The sequence below is a fragment of the Myotis yumanensis genome, unplaced genomic scaffold (assembly GCF_028538775.1).
Source record: "Myotis yumanensis isolate MYYU_CA2020_CCGP unplaced genomic scaffold, mMyoYum1.0.hap1 SCAF_7, whole genome shotgun sequence".
Classification (NCBI taxonomy): domain Eukaryota; kingdom Metazoa; phylum Chordata; class Mammalia; order Chiroptera; family Vespertilionidae; genus Myotis; species Myotis yumanensis.
The window spans coordinates 71541966-71560344 of record NW_027223758.1 but is presented as its reverse complement, the minus strand read 5'-3'; the positions used below and the strand labels follow the sequence as shown (position 1 = coordinate 71560344).

At 50.5% G+C, this 18379-nt stretch overlaps 1 protein-coding gene across 14 annotated transcripts in view; it reads right to left on the bottom strand.

Moving 5' to 3' along the window:
• Positions 1-18379, bottom strand: part of PTPRT (protein tyrosine phosphatase receptor type T) — a 935828-nt gene that overhangs the window by 17786 nt on the left and 899663 nt on the right. For 13 of the 14 annotated variants that reach the window (XM_070420943.1, XM_070420935.1, XM_070420937.1 and 10 more), the window contains 4 exons: positions 14420-14555; positions 12296-12445; positions 11526-11699; positions 7792-7923 (listed from right to left, as the gene is read on the bottom strand). In XM_070420943.1, the coding sequence (XP_070277044.1) occupies positions 7792-7923; positions 11526-11699; positions 12296-12445; positions 14420-14555 (592 nt within the window). Of the gene's footprint in view, positions 1-7764; positions 7924-11525; positions 11700-12295; positions 12446-14419; positions 14556-18379 lie in introns of those variants that run through there. The other variant, XM_070420944.1, reaches the window with a different exon arrangement.

Below are 18379 nucleotides of genomic sequence, written 5' to 3'. Positions count from 1 at the left end.
CCAGTTGGCCTCCAACAGGGTACAGGCAGGGTACATCTCGGGAGGCCGCAGAGCTAGTGCACCTGGTGGTCAGCTTCAGACCACACTAGATTACAGTCCTACCACATCCACAAGTGACACACTCAAGGAGCAGACTCGGTGAGCACCAAAGCCCCACTGAAGCAAGTCCTGCTCCATAGGGTCGACACCTGCACATCAGGTCTTTCACTGTAGTTGCAGCTGGCCCTCCCAGCCCATTGGCCTGGGGAATCAATCCTTCTCAGCAACACCAATAGCCATCAAGGCTCAACTACGACAGGACAGTGCACACAGCCCACACAGGGGTGCACCTGGAGTGCCCAGCTCAGGTGACTGGGGATGCTGTGCCACTGAGACTTACAGTACACCTACTACACAAGGCCACTCTACTAAGTCCTGGAGACATAGAAGTTCTACCTAATACATAGGCACAAACACCAGAAAGCAGCCAAAATGTGGAGGCAAAGAAACATGTCACACATGAAAACTGGAGAAATCTCCAGAAAAAGAACTAAATGAAATGGAAGCAGGCAAACTACCAGATACAAAGTTCAAAACAATGGTTATAAGGATGCTCAAGGGACTTAGTGAGAGCTTCCACAGCATGAAAAAGGACTTGGGAACCATAAAACACAACCAGTCAGAAATGAAGGATGCACTAACTGATATGAAGAGTAATTTATAGGGAATCAACAGTAGAGTAGAGGACACTGAGGATCAAATCAGCAATTTGGAATATGAGGAAGCAAAAACACCCAATCAGAACAGCAGAAAGAAAAAAGAATCCAAAATTATGAAGACAGTGTAAGAAACCTCTGGGCCAACTTTAGGTATACCAACATTCACATCGTAGAGGTGCCAGTCGGAAAAGAGGGAGCAAGAAATTGAAAACCTATTTGAAAAAATGACAAATTTCCCCTGCCTGGTGAAAGAAATAGACATACTCTGATCCTCCTCCTTCCACTTATAAGGATCCTGGATAACCCAGAACAATCTACACATTTCAAGATGCCTAACTTCATCACATCTGCTAAGTCCCTTTTATCATGTAAGATAACACATTAATGGGATTAGGATGTGGACATCTTTTGGGGGGCATGATTCCACCCACCACACAGCCACACCTCAGAGCAGTCACAGAGGGTCTCCTGAGCTTTCTAAACAATGTGGTGGGTGAGGCATGACCATGAAGAGGGCTTCCTTCTGTTTCTAACCCCTTCCCCCACAACTCTGGTCTAACCATAGAGACCATTAAAGATGGACAAGCTCTTGGCAATGCTATTGGGGGTGACTGAAAATGTTCTTTCTGGTGTACCCATCAGAAACCACAGTGTCATTTACTGGATGTTGTGGTTCTGGGATTTTGCCCCACCAATCTGGCCTCAGGCCTTTGGAGTGCCACAGAGCTAGAAAAGCCTCTAAGGTTGAATGTAGTTGCTTTGAGAGTCTTTATCTTGAGCCCCACCTATTCATAATTATCTTTGAACGGCAGCCACTGTGGAGAACGGAAGAGTAGCTGTGGCTGGGGATGGCTGATTTGAATGAAGTAATATTGGATTCTAAGCAGAGGCAGGCAGATCTGGCCAGCAGTGCAAGACAGTAAAGCACTCAGATCTCTCATCCAGTTCTCAACTTTATTTGCTGCAACTTACAGATACACCACCAACATGAGCCCCTATAGCCCCCAAACCACAGGATGTTGGTCCTCTTGGGAGCAATCTGATGTGCCTGGGACCTGGAGCTCCCCTGTTGGTGTTGCTGTGATGGCTGAAGCTACAGGCTGCCTTGGCACAGGCACCCTGGCAGATAAATGCTAGTGCCACTTCAAAGAACACCCCTCCAGGTGCTGAGGGCAGCTTTTCTGATGCTCACGCTGTGTCATTGTTTATTTTCGCAAGGTACCCAGCTGTTGTGGTGGTGATATTTATATCAGTAAGTGCTCTATTCATCTACCAATTTCAGGGGATGCTTGCCAGCTGTGTATGGCAGCCAACCTCGGGGAACGTCTGAGCCTGATTGTTTGCATTTAGAGAATCAGTCCTCAAAGGCTGTATCAACATCTGGGGCTGAAAGATCTTCATTCATCCAGGGCCCGCCCTGAAAGGGGAAGCTACAGCCAATGACCTTGACCTTTGCTTCTCTATGTGTCCCAAAGTGAGGCTCTTTGAAAATCCTCCTCTGTGCCTGAGCTCTGGTTTTGTAAAAAATAGATCTAGAGCAGGGGTGGGCAAACTTTTTGACTCGAGGGCCACAATGGGTTCTTAAACTGGACCGGAGGGCCGGAACAAAAGCATGGATGGAGTGTTTGTGTGAACTAATATAAATTCAAAGTAAACATCATTACATAAAAGGGTACGGTCTTTTTTTTTTTTAGTTTTATTCATTTCAAACGGGCCGGATCCGGCCTGCGGGCTGTAGTTTGCCCACGGCTGTTCTAGAGACATAGAAGCATGGAACAGACTGTAGAATCTCAGAGGGAAGGTGGGCGTGGGTGGGTGCGAAGAGATTAATCAAAGCACTTATATGTATATATGCATAACCCATGGACACAGATAATAGTGTGGTGAAGACCTGGGGAGCAGCGGGTGTAGAGTGTAGGTTGTAGGTGTAGGTGTAGGGCAGTGATGGCGAACCTTTTGAGCTCGGCGTGTCAGCATTTTGAAAAACCCTAACTTAACTCTGGTGCCATGTCACATATAGAAATTTTTTGATATTTGCAACCATAGTAAAACAAAGATGTATATTTTGATATTTATTTTATATATTTAAATGCCATTTAACAAAGAAAAATCAACCAAAAAAATGAGTTCGCGTGTCACCTCTGACATTCGTGTCAGGTTTGCCATCACTGGTGAAGGGGGTCAATGGGGAGAAATGAGACATCTGTAATACTTCCAACAATAAAGGTAAAACAACAACAATAAACACACACACACACACACACACACACAATGGATGTTGGGAAAAGGGAACGGTACACAGGCTTTCACTGGCTCTACTCTGCTCATGGGCTCATGGAGCAGCGTTCACTCACTGTTTTACTTTTTCAGGCAAAGGAACCTGGCGGTGATACCTTCTGACTCTGAAACTCTGAAAGGGTCTTTGTTTTATGGAAATTGGTTTAATTTCATGGTTATCTCAAATTCCAACCACCTGTTGTTTGGGCCCAACCCTTGGAGTCATCCATTTTTCTCTCAACTTCCCATATTTTGTTGGATCTATCTTATATACCTAGAACCCACTCCATGGCTACCATGTAGGTTGAGGCCACCATCTCCTGTCACCCGGACTATTGCCGAAGTCCCTCTCTGTTCTCTCTGCTTGCACTCTTAGCAGCCACCCTCCCCCTCCCCACACCAACAGTCTATTCTCAACACAGCAGCCAGAGGGTTGTTTTTTAAAAAACGTTGAGTTACTTTTTCAAGTCACTCCTTTCTGCAAAACCTGTCAGTGGCTCCTCATTTCTCTCCAAGTAAAACCCCAAATTCTCCCTAGGAGCCTCCCCAGGCCTTCCGTGACCTGGTGCTGCTGTGTCTTTGTGTCACCTGCTGCAGCTGTGCCCACACTCACTCTGCTCCAGTCTCAGTGGCCTCCAAACTGTTTCTCAAATGGGCCAGGCCATGCCCCCCATAGGCCTTGGTGTGGGCTGGCCCTCAGCCTGGAATGCTCTTCCTGAGATGCTCATGTGGCGCGTCCTCTCACTCCTCCAAACCTCCCCTCGAATGAACTTCTCCATAGGGTGCACCTTGGTCACTCTATCACAGCTGCATCCTGTGCTTCAAACTAGCCTTCTGATCTTCATCACCCTCTCATTTTTCTTTTCCCATCCATGTACCTTCCAACATGCAATTAAGGACACTATAGAGTGTGTGCTGTTTATTGTCTCCCCTGCTTTAGAACAGAAGTTGCATGAATATTTCACAGATCTACATCAAATATTCCAAAAATTTATATAAAACCAAAAGAGACCCAGGATAGCTGCAGAAATACTGAGAAAGAAGAATAAAGTTGGAGGAATCACAATACCAGATATCAAACTATACTACAAAACTATTGTAATCAAAACAGCCTGGTACTGGCCCAAGAACAGGCCTATAGACCTATGGAACAGAACAGAGAGCTCAGAAATTGACCCATGCCAATATGGCCAATTACTATTTGACAAAGGTGGTAAAAGCATAAAATGGAGTAAAGATAGTCTCTTCAATAAATAGTGTTGGGGAAATTGAACAGGTATATGCAAAAAAAAATGAAACTAATCCAGCAATTTACATGCTACACAAAAATAAACTCAAAATGGATAAAAGACTTAAATTTACGTCATGAAACCATAAAAATCCTACAAGGCAATAAAATCTCAGACATCTCTCATAGCAGTATTTTCACCGATACATTACCTAGGGCAAGGGAAACAAAGGGGAAAATTAACAAATGGGACTACATCAAACTAAAAAGCTTCTGCACAGCAAAAGAATCCATCAACAAAATGAAAAGGGAGCCTACTGTATGGGAAAACATATTTGCCAATGATGCATCTGGTAAGAGTTTAATTTCCAAAATATACAAAGAATTCATACACCTCAACATCAGGAAGGCAAACAATCCAATTAAAAAATGGGCAAAGGACCTGAATAGACACTTTTTCAAAGAGGACATACAAATGGCCAATAGATACATGAAAAAGGCTCAAAATCACTAATCATCAGAGAGATGCAAATTACAATGACAATTAGGTATCATCTCACACCTGCCAGAATGGCTACCATCAATAAATCAAACAAGCACTGGAGAGGATGTGTAGAAAAGGGAACCCTAGTACACTGCTGGTGGGTATCGTCACTGTGGAAAATAGCATGGAATTGCGTCAAAAAATTAAAAATGTAACTGCCATTTGACCCAGTGATCCCCCTTCTGGGACTATATCCTAAGAATCCCAAAGTACCAATCAGAAAGAATATATGCACCCCTATGTTTATAGCAGCATTATTTACAATAGCCATGATCTTGAAACAACCCAAGGGCCCATCAGTAGAAGAGTGGATAAAAAAAGCTGTGGTCCATTTACACAACGGAATACTATGTGGCTGTAAAAGAGAAGGATCTCTTACCCTTTGAGACAGCATGGAGGGACCTGGAGAGTATTATGCTAAGCAAAGTAAGGCAGTTAGAGAAAGACAAATATCACATGGTCTCACTTATAAGTAGAATCTAAAGAACAAAATAAACTGGAGAACAAAATAGGGCCAGAGGTATGGAAGTAGGAAACAGAATAACCATCTCTGTGTGTGTGTGTGTGGGGGGGGGGGGGGGGGGCAGAGGGGGGTTGGAGGAGAGGACAGGAAGAGATTAACCAAAGAACATACATGCATAACCTATGGACACAGAATAGCATGGGGAAGGCCTGGGGTGGGGCAGGGGTTGGGTGAGGGGGGCAAAAAGGGAGACAATGGGAGACATCGGTAGTACTGTCAACAATAAAATTTAAAAAATTCCATGAAAAGAAAATGAACAGAAGTTGCACGAGAGATGGGAGTTTTCTGCTTTCTTCCTATGTCTCGCTCACGGATGCATTCCAGCACCCAGAACAGCGTTGGGCAAACAGCAGATACTCGGCCAACAAGGCTGAATGAACAAGCGGAATCTGTCCGGAATGTCTCTCACACCCAAGTCGCACTCCATTCCCTTCTGTAACCTGCGCCTCTCTTGGCCTCCCCAACCTTCCTGCTCCCTCCCCAGCTCCTCCCCTGCCTTCCCCACTGGGGCCAGTCACAGCCCCAGAGGCCTGATGACCCAGACTGGAACCCTGTCCATGACTTCTCATTCACCTCCATATCCACCTGGTCCCCAAACCTGGGCACTTCAGCTTTGGCAGTGTTTCCACATCCAACCTCTGTTCTCCCGCCTCCTGGTCACCTGCTCAGCCAGATAATCCCTTTAATTCTGTACATTGGCAAGACCCTCCGCCCCAATCTCCCAGTTTCCAGATTTTTCCTTGTTTTTTTTCTCTTCACTGGTTCCCAGACCCAGCTTTCTAACAGGAACTCTGTCACACCACTGCACAATCTCTCAACATCTCTCCTCCCTGTACAGTATTTTCAATCCTGTGTTCCTAGGAACCCCAAGGGTTCCACAAAGGTACCCAGATTAGGTGACTCTCTGAGAGGCATCTGGAGGAGCTAAAAGACCAGGTGGGTGAAGCTCTAGGCCAGAGGTCCTCAAACTTTTTAAACAGGGGGCCAGTTCACTGTCCCTCAGACATTCCACACATGCGCACTGCGGGCCCGGGACGAGTTGGCTGCTAAGCAGGACAGGCAGCGGCGGCAAAAACACCCGGCGGGCCGGATAAATGTTTTTGGCGGGCCGCATGTGGCCCGCGGGCCGTAGTTTGAGGACCCCTGCTCTAGGCCCCCTGCCCCCACTTCAGTGCTAGCAGGTCTCAATCATAACCTCCTTCAGATATTGGGCTTGCATGGAAACTTCTAATTTGAAGAAAGGATTCTGTTGCATACAAAATAAGTCTTTAAAACAACCACCACTTACCTTGCTGCAGGCCAAGGCCCAAGCTCCTTAGTGGGTGGGCAGCCCTCTCCAAGCTGGGCCCCGGCGCTTTCTAGCGTCACCACCTTCTCCTGCTGACACACCCTGGGGCCCAGCCACACTGCACAGGAGCTGTGAGCTGCTCTGTGGACAAGCCTGCCCACATTCACCCCACCCTGCCGTGGCCCCAGCTGTTCCTTCTGCCTGGTATGTCCTTTCCCAGTGACTTCATCCCCGACACGCCGCACGCATCTCTGCTGCCTTCCTTCAAGGCCACAGTCACCTTCCTTTTGAAGCCTTCCCTCACCCTGTGGGCAGAATTAATTGCTCCCCGTTCCCCACGCACACAGCACTCGCCGCTGACCTCTATTATAGCGCTGCCCCGTGTGGTGGGACAATTTGCTCATCTGTCTCTGTAGCCAGACTGTGAGGCTGAGACCACAGCTCGGACCAGCTTTATTTCATTCCCACACAGGCCCGCGCTCCCACACAGGTGCACTGCATTACTGCGAGTTTCCTTCAGGAAGTGAAAGGACTGTTTTTGAAAACCCCAGAGGAGGTGGCCAGTCTCCCCTCCTCTACCCAGGAGTGGCTGCCCTGCCATGGGATGTGGGTTCTGGAAGCTGTCTCGTGAGCACAGAGAGGTGCTGTAAGCACATGATGCTTGGAGCCCTCAGACCCAGAGGGGCAAGGCATGAAGCCTACTGGGCATGAGGGCCACCTGTGACAAAGCCTGGGCTCGGTTTGGAGGTCAGTGGGCAAAGGGTCCAAGGTGCAAGCCCCAGGCTGTCCCCCAGGCTGCGTTGTGGAGTGGGCAGGATGAGGTTGTGGCCAGGATATTCTGCAGGGCTGGAGACCTTCAGAGTGAGAGCGGGGGCGGGGGGGGGAGGTGCGCGGCAGTCTCCTCTGTGAGCTCTGCATGACTCAGAACAAGGCCCTAACTAGTGCCTGGGGAATGGAGCACAGAGTCAGGCTAGGTGGTGTGGGGCCAGACAAAGCCTGCACAAGTGGGAGTCAATACTGTTATATGGAGGGCCCTGGGGTGCAGGGCCTGCCAGGAGGTGCCCTGCAGAAGCGGAGTGGGCTTGCTTTGTGCTCACAGCCCCCGTGCCCATCAGACAGCAGCTCGGTGGGGCAGAGGCCCCTCTGCTGGATCTTAGGACTCTCCCTCCAACTCTAGGGCACGGCTGCCCTGACGCACCTGAGCACCTAGGGCAGTGCCGGGCCTCCTCCTACCTGGGCAGTGTCCATCTCATTCAGCATCACCACGGAGGAGCAGTTATAGTCGAACACCAGCCTCCAGAAGTCCGCCACGGTGTTGGGTAGAGGGTGCTGCGTGACCACGAAGGCCGCGGGCTGCTTGTGGCTCTGCAAAGGAACGACACAGGCTTCATAAATTATGTCCATCAGCGATGTTCTAATGCTGATGAGGCCCAGATGGTGCCAGAGGCCCCGAGCCTGCAAATAGGTTACACAAAGCACCTGGCCATTCTGTGATCTCTGGGTGCCCTGGCAGCAAAAGGGGCGTCTCATAATGAACTCATTCTCCAAATTAGGACATTTCATTAGGAAAGTGTCACTCGGATGGTGATTATCCAAATAAATTATTTGTGTCTTGGAGCTCAGCAAATAATCATCATTTTACTCCGAAATGAAAGGTTCTGGATGCAGATTTGCTTCTCTGCTGGCCAAGGTTCCTCTTGGGATAAGTGGGATATCTGTGTCCCTTGCCCACAGTCCTGTAGGAGGAGTTGGCTCAGCCCATGGCAGAGAGCATCCTGAAGGGGCTTCTATTGCAGGAGGCTCATCCTGACAAAGGCTGGAAGGAGGGCTGCGCTGGGCCGGTGGAAGATGGGCACTAGAGTGTCCAGTGGAGCAGGGAAAGGTTCCCATGTTTTAAATTCAGGCAGACCTGATTTCAAACCCAGCTTTGCCGCTTGTACATTATGTCATCCATCCACCCGTGCATCCATGCATCCATCCATCCATGCATTCATCCATTCTTTCATTCATTCATGCATTCATTCATCCATGCATCCATCCAGCCATGCATTCATCCATGCATTCACTCATCCATGCATCCATCCATCCATCCATTCATCCATGCATTCATTCATCCATGTATTCACCCATCCATGCATCCATCTATCCATGCATTCATCCATCCATGCATTCATCCATTCTTTCATTCATTCATGCATTCATTCATCCATGCATTCATCCATTCTTTCATTCATCCATGCATTCACTCATCCATGCATTTATTCATCCATGCATCCATCCAGCCAGGCATTCACTCATCCATGCATCCATCCAGCCATGCATTCACTCATCCATGCATCCATCCAGCCATGCATTCATCCATGCTTTCATTCATCTATGCATCTATCCATTCATCCATGCATTCAATTATCCATGAATTCATTCATTCAGGCATCATTTGCAAAGTGACATTTTTTGGTGCTAAGCACTGGCAAGTAATTAGAGCTCTCCAAATCTTGGGTTCTTCATCTAGAAAATGGGAATCATAACTCCAAATGGATGATGTCCTACATATTGAGATAGATTTGCCTGTGAAAGACCAGCAAGCAAGAACCAAGCTGTGAGCCCGCTGTTAGGGCAGACACACTCCTGACTTGGTTCTTCAACCTTGGCACGGGCATTGTGGGATATTGTGTTGGCACACTGAAACCCAATACCAGTCTAGCAAACAAATTCAGCCCCATACTCAGATGGGGAAACTGAGGGCCAGAGGACATGGCCTAGGTGAGTCTGGACTACTCCTGAAACTTCGACGGGGCCCTATTTATTACAGTCCCCTGAGAGAAGGTGCTTGGAAAGATTGGGAGCTTCTCTGCCTCACCAGTGGTCTGTGAAAACTGAGAAATAATCCATGTTTGCAATGAGTTCTTCTGGGAGCTGGTTCTTGTTGGAGTCCCAGTTGTTTTCAGTGGAGTCAGGAGTCAGCAGGAAGGTGGGGAGAGGAGAGGAGCTCGCCTATCCCAACCAGGTGAAGACCCTGCCAACGAGATTACCCAAAGCACCTGTCCATTCTGTGCTCTCTCAGTGTGCTTGCGGCAAAAAAAAAAGAAGAAGAAGCCGTGTAATTGTGGATGCCACCTGTGCACTAAGGGGTCCTGTCTTCTAAGGGCCTCTTCCTGGTCAGTGGTATGGCCAGAGGAAGGTCTGAGAGGGCAAAATAGTTTCCCCCAAAGCTGCACTCTAGCTGCAGACAGCATGTCTTTGGGCCATTGGCAGCCATGGAAAAGAATCCAGGCTTTCAGAGTAAAAAACTTGGTTCAGACTCTGACTCCATCGTTTCTTAGCTAGTTGACCTGGAAAGAGTCATGGAAATACCCTGACACTCAGGGCTCATCTGGAAAATGGGGATAATAATAGGCAAATGAGGAGCGAGAAGGTGTAAGTCCTGTGCCCAGCACTCGGTGAATGTTAGTTTTCTTCCCTTTCCCCATCTCTGTGATAAATGCTCTATTAGGCCAGCACGCCCAACAAAGCCTTATCTGAAAATATGTTCGAGATCCGTGCTCCTGCCGGGTTTCAGGGATCAGCCAGCAATCCATTTCATGGATAACATCATCCTTTACCAGGGAAACATTAAAAATTAACCCAGAGGACTTCATATTTTTCTGCTGGGAGCGAAGCTGCTATGGTTACCAGATAAAGCACAGACTGAGCTGGAATACAGATAAGGACTTTTTCTTTTTCTTTTTTTATAAGAAAGGTGAAGGCCCCAGTGATGGCTCACGGGAAAACTGCCCTGTGGACAAAGAGAATATGATCAGCCTCAGAGCCGGCTTGGCAGAAGGCCTGTGACTCCAGGCAGCGTCTAACCTACTAAGTGGAGGCCAGGAGCATGTTTGATCCTTGCTTGGATGAGGCAGGCAGGGAGAGGCAGCCATGACAAGTGGAAGACAAATCTAGGAGAAATTGGAAGTGCAAGTGCACCCCCAGGCTCCACATTTTACCACACACACACACACACACACACACGTACATATGCACACACCTTGACTTTGGAATGCTCTAAGCCCATGGTCGGCAAACCTCGGCTCACGAGCCACATGCGGCTCTTTGGCCCCTTGAGTGTGGCTCTTTCACAAAATACCACGTGTGAGTGTGCACGTACAGTGCGATTGAAACTTTGTGGCCCATGCGCAGAGTCAGTATTTTGTGGAAGAGCCGGTATTTTGTGGAAGAGCCACACTCAAGGGGCCAAAGAGCCGCATGTGGCTCGAGAGCCGCGGTTTGCCGACCCGCAGTTTGCCGACCACTGCTCTAAGTCAGTGGTTCTCAACCTTGGCTGCACATTAGAATCACCTGGGAATTTTTAAAAATCCTGATTTCTGGGCCTTATCCTTTGGAAATTCTTTCTTTGTTAGTAATGTTGTTGCCCCACCCCATAACAAAGAAACAGGAGTCAGGGCCTCTATCAGACTAGTCATGCCCCCTCCATGCTCCCTTTGCTGCCTCCCACCGCACTGACTGTGTGCCTACGAGGTGCCACCCTCATTCTTGCCTCTGCACAGGAGTGGTCTGGGAACCTGCCTGGGTGCTCCTGCAGAGCAGAACCTAGGTCTTCACCGCCTTGTGCTCCCAGGGCCCACAAGGCCTGGCACATCCAATGTTTCCAGCACTGAACTCAAGGTGGAGAGTCAGCCTGTCAGCAGCAGGAGGGGCACTAGGCAGGCTGTGGCATCGTGGGAGCCACTTTAAGCTTTTGGTCAGTTCTTTCCAGACTCTTTATGGGAACAAAAGAGCCAAGAGCACAGCTTATACATGGGTTTGGACAAGAGCCTTCGGGGGAGCAAAAGTTCTTGGGGCCAGCAAGATCAAACGCAAGGAGAAAATGCCCGGGGAGGGTGGCTAGGGCCCTGGGTCCAGCCACCTCCACCTAGCGGGAGGCTTTCCCCTGGAGGCCAGCAGGAGCGCACCCCGGAGGCTCAGCTTACGTCCATCAGTGCCGCGTTGATGTAGTTGCTGGATTCTCCGTCCACCGAGATGAGGAAGGGCAGGCAGCGGTCCAGAGGCAGGACATCCATGCTCCGGTTCTTATCATGGTTCCGAGGCAGGAGCCCGATGCTGCAGTCCTCGGGCCGGACGTGGGGCGTCACGATGTTGAGGGTCTGTGGGCGCAAAGGTGGACAGACAGACACAGCTCAGATGCTCGCCCGGAACCGAGGGGCAGTGATGTGCAAAGTCAGCCTCCCCCGACCTCCATCCTCCCAGCTGGGCCCTCCCGTGCCTTTCCCAGGACCGGTTCTCTTCAGTGGTGATTCTATCATCTGCTGGCCTCTCCAGCCCTACGCGCCGAAAGCTCCTTCCAGGGCTGTGACACCACCACACTGCCAAGGCTCAGGGGCTCCGACACAGCTCCCACCTCCTGCCAACCAGCTGAGCTAAGCTGCTCATCTCAGCCAGTGCTGCACTAAAGGGTGGGCCAGCCAGGAGGCTGTAAGGTGAGGGTGGAGATAGGGAACCCCTAATGCGTGTTAAATATCCCCTAAAGTGTCATCGGATGAGGGACATAGTTTTACCAGCATGCCTCTCAGAGAGAGAGCGGAGAATGGAGATGCCTGGATGAGCTGCACAGGGTGGGTGAGACCCCGGGGGGCGCGCTCCAGCGTGTCTGGAGAATTTCAGGGCTTGTGCTCTGCAGAGTAAGTCTTGCACGTACGGGCCAGCGCTGAGCTGCCCAGCCAATGACTAGCTGTGCCCATACCTGAAATTCGTCTTTGATTTGGCTGGAGTTGGTCTGGGGGTCCAGCCTGCTGATGTTGTAGTAGAGGGAGCGGAACTCGCACACGGGGATGGCGGTGTTGCCGCAGAGGCACGCTTCCAGGATGGCGTCGTGCACAAACACGTATTGCTCCTGCAGAGGGAACAGGGCCCCGGTCAGAGCAGCCGCTGGGACTTTGGTGTCCACACTGCATGCTGTGGCTGTGAGGAGGGGCGTGACTGACATCGCAGAATCGCTACTTTCCGTCCTAGAACCGGAAGGCCCAAGTTTCCATGTTTTTTGGTGGCTGCCTGAGCTACGGTGACTCTTGTCCCTTGTGTGAGACTGAACAGCACAGTCACTGGTAAAAGTCAGACACTGTGGACGTGCTGCAGCAGGTGCCCTTGGTGTCCTGCCCGTGTCCCCTCAGCGGTCACCATGACCTGCTGGAGGCTGCTGATTGCAAGTGCCCGGCATTCAGGCCGAGGGCTTTTCCTAGTCCCAGGGGCACCCCTGAGCTGCGTGCAGGGTGAGCCCGAGGGTGGAGAGTTAATGCCTCAGGAAGGAGCCTCCAGCGATGCCAGGTGGAGAGTAGGCGGACAAAGACCTAGGTCCCCCTCTCCTCGGTGGGTCACTTGGAAGAATGTGCTCCCCACTATCTCAGAGCCCCCAGGGCTGGTTCCAGGTGTACACGGTGTCAGAGAACTTGGCACACACCTTACCAGGGTCCGGAAGCTTGCGTTCCCCGTCCCCCCTCCCCCTCCACTCTCCGTGTGCCTAGGGATCCCTCCCACTAATCCACTTGCCCTCAACCGCTTGTCTCAGGGGCTGCTCCTAAAACATGTGACGCCCCCTGTGCCATCTCAGCTCTCTGCACCTCGCGGTTCTCTTCTCTGGGGCACCACCCCCCCTTCTATGCCTCAATGTCTCGCTTCCTCTGGAAAGTCTTCTCTCTAAATTCACCAGGAGGAAGTGGCGCTATAATTTCCTTCACAAAGGTTTGCTGAGTGACTGTTTTCTGCAGAACTTGGCCCAGCTCTTTATATAAAATGCTTATCCAGATGCATAAAGATGATGTATTTGAATGTGTGTCTCTCCCACCAGAAAGCAAGGACCACAATGTGTCCAACGCCAGCTAGCCGTCCGCATGCCTGCACCTGGGGCCAGAGGAGGCCTCTCGGCTTAGCAGCCTCACCCAGAAGCCGGGACTGCCCGTGGGAGCCTCCCTGCAGAGCCAGCAGCACCTGGCCACGCCCAAACTGCGGGCAGTTTCCCTCTGCAGGGCTGACGACGGAAGCAGCTCTGTGTCCCATGCTGCCTGTCCTGGCTCCCACAGCCGTCGCTCAGACAGAAGAGGGCAGTTACAGGAATAACAAACCAAGGCTCCAAGGAGTAGGGACGGCAGAAGAGGCTGCCTGGCGAGAAAGTGTGATTCAGGGGTAAGAGCATGCCCAGAGGTCACACCAGCCCGAGTTCTACCATGATCTGGCTATGGGAGGCTTTGGGGACACAGTTGCTCAGTTTTTCCATCTGTAAGTGGGGGTGCAAATAGGATTTACCCCATAGGGTTGTTGTGAGGAGCAGAAACAATTTCCTGAATGCAAAGAACCTCGCATGATGCTTGGCACATAGTAGGTGCTCCACAATAATGATGAGCCCCTCCCAGTTCCCTGGGTCTTGGGCTCAATAACTGGACAGAGGGGTGCCTGAAGGCCTGCTTCACCTCAAAGGCAGGGACTGTGTGTTCTCAGTAAGTTCACTGATTAAGCCATTCCGGCAGTGACTGAAGCAATGCTGGGCACAGAGCAGGCACTCAATATATGCTAGTCCTTCCCTATCTCTTCTCTCTTTCACTCAGGTCAGTGATACTATTCATTCAGTCCCTGCACAGATGGGCTCAGAGATGGGGAACTCACCATCATTCCTCATTGCTGAAAATCTCTGAACTGTGGGACCCTGGGGTTGGCAGGGGCGCTCCAGCTTCATGATGGTCTCACCACAGCAAGCCACCTACTCACTCACTGCCTTTTCTCTCACACCCAGGTCCCTTTCTATAGGACGCCACCACCCACACTTCTCCTTGGCCAGGACTGCAGGTGGCTGGCTGGCTCAGGCCCCAGGACCCACCTCCGTCTGCACAAGGTTGACCCTCTGGGCTCGGAGCTCCCGCACACAGTTGAAGATGTCCACCACCCCTTCGTTCTCGGCCATGTCAAGCATGGTGTCGATGGCGATGAAGCAGCCGGTCCTCCCGGCCCCAGCGCTGGAAGAAAGGACAGGGTCTGTGTCAGGGACCGTGGGGCGGGACCAGCCCTGGGAGGCTCCTCACATTCAGCCCTGTCACCAGGACCCTGCAGAGGTGTGCGCTGTAGGCGTCAGAACTGGGAGATTCCGATCAAACTGCAAGCCCAGTTCTCTCTTTTATAAAATGGGAGAATACTATTTGCCTTTGGGGCTATTTTGTCAAGATTGGCTTATTTTTGTTGAATGCATTTAGCAAGCACTCACTGGCACTTACAAAGTACCAGGCATTAGTCTAAGTATTTCACCAATGCTACTTATTAATAATTCTCTTATGAGGTTGTTAGGAAGTTTCTCACCCCATTTCACAGGTGAGAAAACTGAGGCACAGGGTGCTTACATTGTGCGATGTCACACAGCCGGCTGGTGTTGCAGCTGGGACTTAACCCAGGCAGTATGGCTCCAGGGTCTGTGCTCTGCCACTTCCTTCTTAATAACAGTCATTGCACATATTCATGCTTACACACACACATATACATGCTTACACTCATGTATGCATAGTTTCCTCACCTGATGGCTAAAGATAACCCATCTAAAAGGTACCTAGCACACTGGGGATGCCTAATAAACATGTTCCCCCACTGCCCCCCTCCATATCACCCTTTCTTTTATCTTCTTCAATAAATGGGTTGATAGATGGAAGCCAGGAAGGAGAGGAGAGACATCTGAGAGCAGGTGAGCGAGAGGGCAGAAAGCAGCTCTTCTGCACTGTCCCAAAGGCAGAGAGTGAGTCCCAGCCCTGGGTTTGGCTCCCCCTGCACCTGCTCTCCCTGGATCATGAGGCAGTGCCTCCATGAACTCAAAGAGCTGACGGCCCTGAGAGCCTGGTCTGGTATCAGGCCTCCTGATCCACACTCAATTCTGATGGCTGGTGACTTCCTTAGGAGAATCTCAGACCAAGCACAAAATGGCAAATAATAATAATAATAGTAATAATAATAATAATAATAATAATAAATCAAGGAGACCCCATGGACCACGGCTGCCCTCCCCAGATTGGTGCTGGGTTCCAAAGTCATGGTAGTGAGCGGAGGCCACTGGAACGTTTGCCTTAGAGCAGTGGTTCTCAACCTTCCTAATGCCGCGACCCTTTAATACAGTTCCTCATGTTGTGGTGACCCCCAATTTCACTGTTACAAATTGAACATAATTAAAGCATAGGATTAATCACAAAAACAATATGTAATTATATATGTGTTTTCCAGTGGTCTTAGGCGACCCCTGTGAAAGGGTCGTTCGACCCCCAAAGGGGTCTCGACCCACAGGTTGAGAACTGCTGCCTTAGAGGCACACAGTTTTGGAAGCGAAGACCAGACTGCCAGGGAGACCGTCTCGGCTGTGTTTTCGTCTGGCTTCCCTCATGGACGAGTGTCTTTGACTCACAATGTGGAAATGAAAGGAACACAAAGAGGAAGAACAATGGGCCGTAAGGAGAGCGATGCTGGCTGAGCGTGAATCCAAGCAGGACAGGGAGTAGGACCATCGCCGACAACGATGGGAGAGCAAAGCCCTGGAAACGCATCTTCGATCCAGAAAGTAGCCCGTGGGAAGCAGTCTCCACTCAGGGCACAATGCCACGGTTTGAATGAAGCCTGATTTGTATTTTCCCTACAGCACTCCATCCCCCACCGATCCAGGCCCCTCAGATGGGACGTGGGGGGCTGGCCCTCGGGGTCTAAGAGCCACCCCAGCCAGGTCTTCTCTGAAGTCTCACCCTGGACCTGTTTTAGGGGAAAGAACTAACCTGACTCGACTTTGGACCTCGGATCCCTCACTAGTGAACAGCTGCTGGCGCCCATGAGCTCAGTTTTCTTCCACGTACAACACACCTCCGTGCAGGGTTCTCTGGGGACAGAGCTGTGTTGATTTCAGCAGCAGGCAGCAATTAAGCCCATGCTATTGGGGGTCAGAACCCTGGGGATCAAATTCTTACTCTGCCACTTCCTAGCTGCGTGACCTTGGGTAGATGATTCAACCGCTCCGAGTGTCAATACCCTCATCTTTAAAATGAGGCTGAAAATAATATAGACCCACCATCTAGCATTAATAGCACAATACGTGTAAATTGCATGAAATTATGTTGAAAAAGCATAATCCATGTAAATTGCTTTGCCCTGTGCCTGGCTACATAGCAATTTCTCAGTAAACGGTTGCTACTTATATTCACGAATATTTATTGAGCACCTATTAGGTAGGCATTAGAGGCTGGGTTTAGGAGTGGGGACATGAGGATGAGTGAGACATGGCTCCCGTCCTGCAGGATGAGCGGGCTGGAGTGGGGGCAGCAGTAAGAGGCAGAGAATGTCCGGAATCCCCTCTGGCACCTCGTATATGTTGGCCACCCATTCAAACTTCAGAAGTGCTTCAGGAGCGGGGCCACCCTGCGCAGGGGCATTAAGGTGGCTGGCTGTGGAGACAAGACCTCGTGCAGCGAGAGCCTGTAACTGTTTGCCATGGTCTCCCTTGTCCTGTTCCGGCTGCGCTTTGGGCATAGGACTTGAGGGCTAACATTCTGTTGTCATTGGATTGTAAAGAGATGGTAAGCGGAGACTCTGTGTAAAGCTCTCAGAGAGCCCAGGGTGTGTGATGCGTATGACCTCCTAATCCTCAATGGCCTCATCTGTGAAATGGGATTTCTAATTCTCACCTCTGCGTGGTGGGGAGGGGACATGATGCTATGTGAGGAGGGGGTGGCTCTGAGACATCCTCCGTGACTTGACCCAAGTCCCTGACTGACGGGGCTGTGCCAGGGCAGGGCTGAGATAGCCTGCCTGCAGGGCCTGAAGGACAGGCTGGCCCAAGGTCACGCTGGAAAAGAGAGTCCCTGGGAAGGAGGCGGGGAGGGCGCAGGCCAGCCAGCCCTCAGGTCTGGGCATCTTCCCTCCTCCAATTCTTCAAGTCCTTGACACAGTGCTCCATCTCCATTTAGGAGGATTCAAAGATGTGCTAGTCATTCCCAATGTGACTTCCCATGTCGGAGCTGAAAATATCTCTTCTCTACAATAAGGTGAAACCTGGCGCTGTCCATTTTCTCTCTATTAGGGACCCAGCAGGCTGGAAATTGATTTTTAAAATAATAGAAATGAAAAGAAGCCACTTCCTCTGAGACACCCCGCTCCCACTTCACAGAGCTGAGGGCGAGTGTCTGGAGGAAAGCAGGCTAGATGTCCCAGCTCGGTACACCTGTGTGACCCAGGCCAAGTGTCTACCTGCTCGGTACCTCAGTGTTCTTATCTGTAAAATGGGAACGATAATGGTGCCTACCCGTCAGCATCGGGTGAGAAGTAAATTAAATAACGTGGGTAAAGGGCACATATAGAAGATGCTGTCGGGGCCAAGCCCTTGTCCCCAGGGGGCGTTACTACTTCAGAACAACAGAGATAACAATGAGTGCTACCGCCACTCCTATTGTTCTTTTTTTTTTTTTTTTAATATATTTTATTGATTTTTTACAGAGAGGAAGGGAGAGAGAGATAGAGAGCTAGAAACATCGATGAGAGAGAAACATCGACCAGCTGCCTCCTGCACATCCCTACTGGGGATGTGCCCGCAACCCAGGTACATGCCCTTGACCGGAATCGAACCTGGGACCCTTCAGTCCGCAGGCCGACGCTCTATCCACTGAGCCAAACCGGTTTCGGCTACTCCTATTGTTCTTGTGAGACCTCAGGACCTGGGCCTTATCAGAAAGCACTGGGCACCGTGGACAGACAGGCCATGGAGGAGATGGTGTCTCCCTCCCCGAGAGCAGATCTTTCAAGCGGGGGCGAGGGGGGGGCGGCTGGG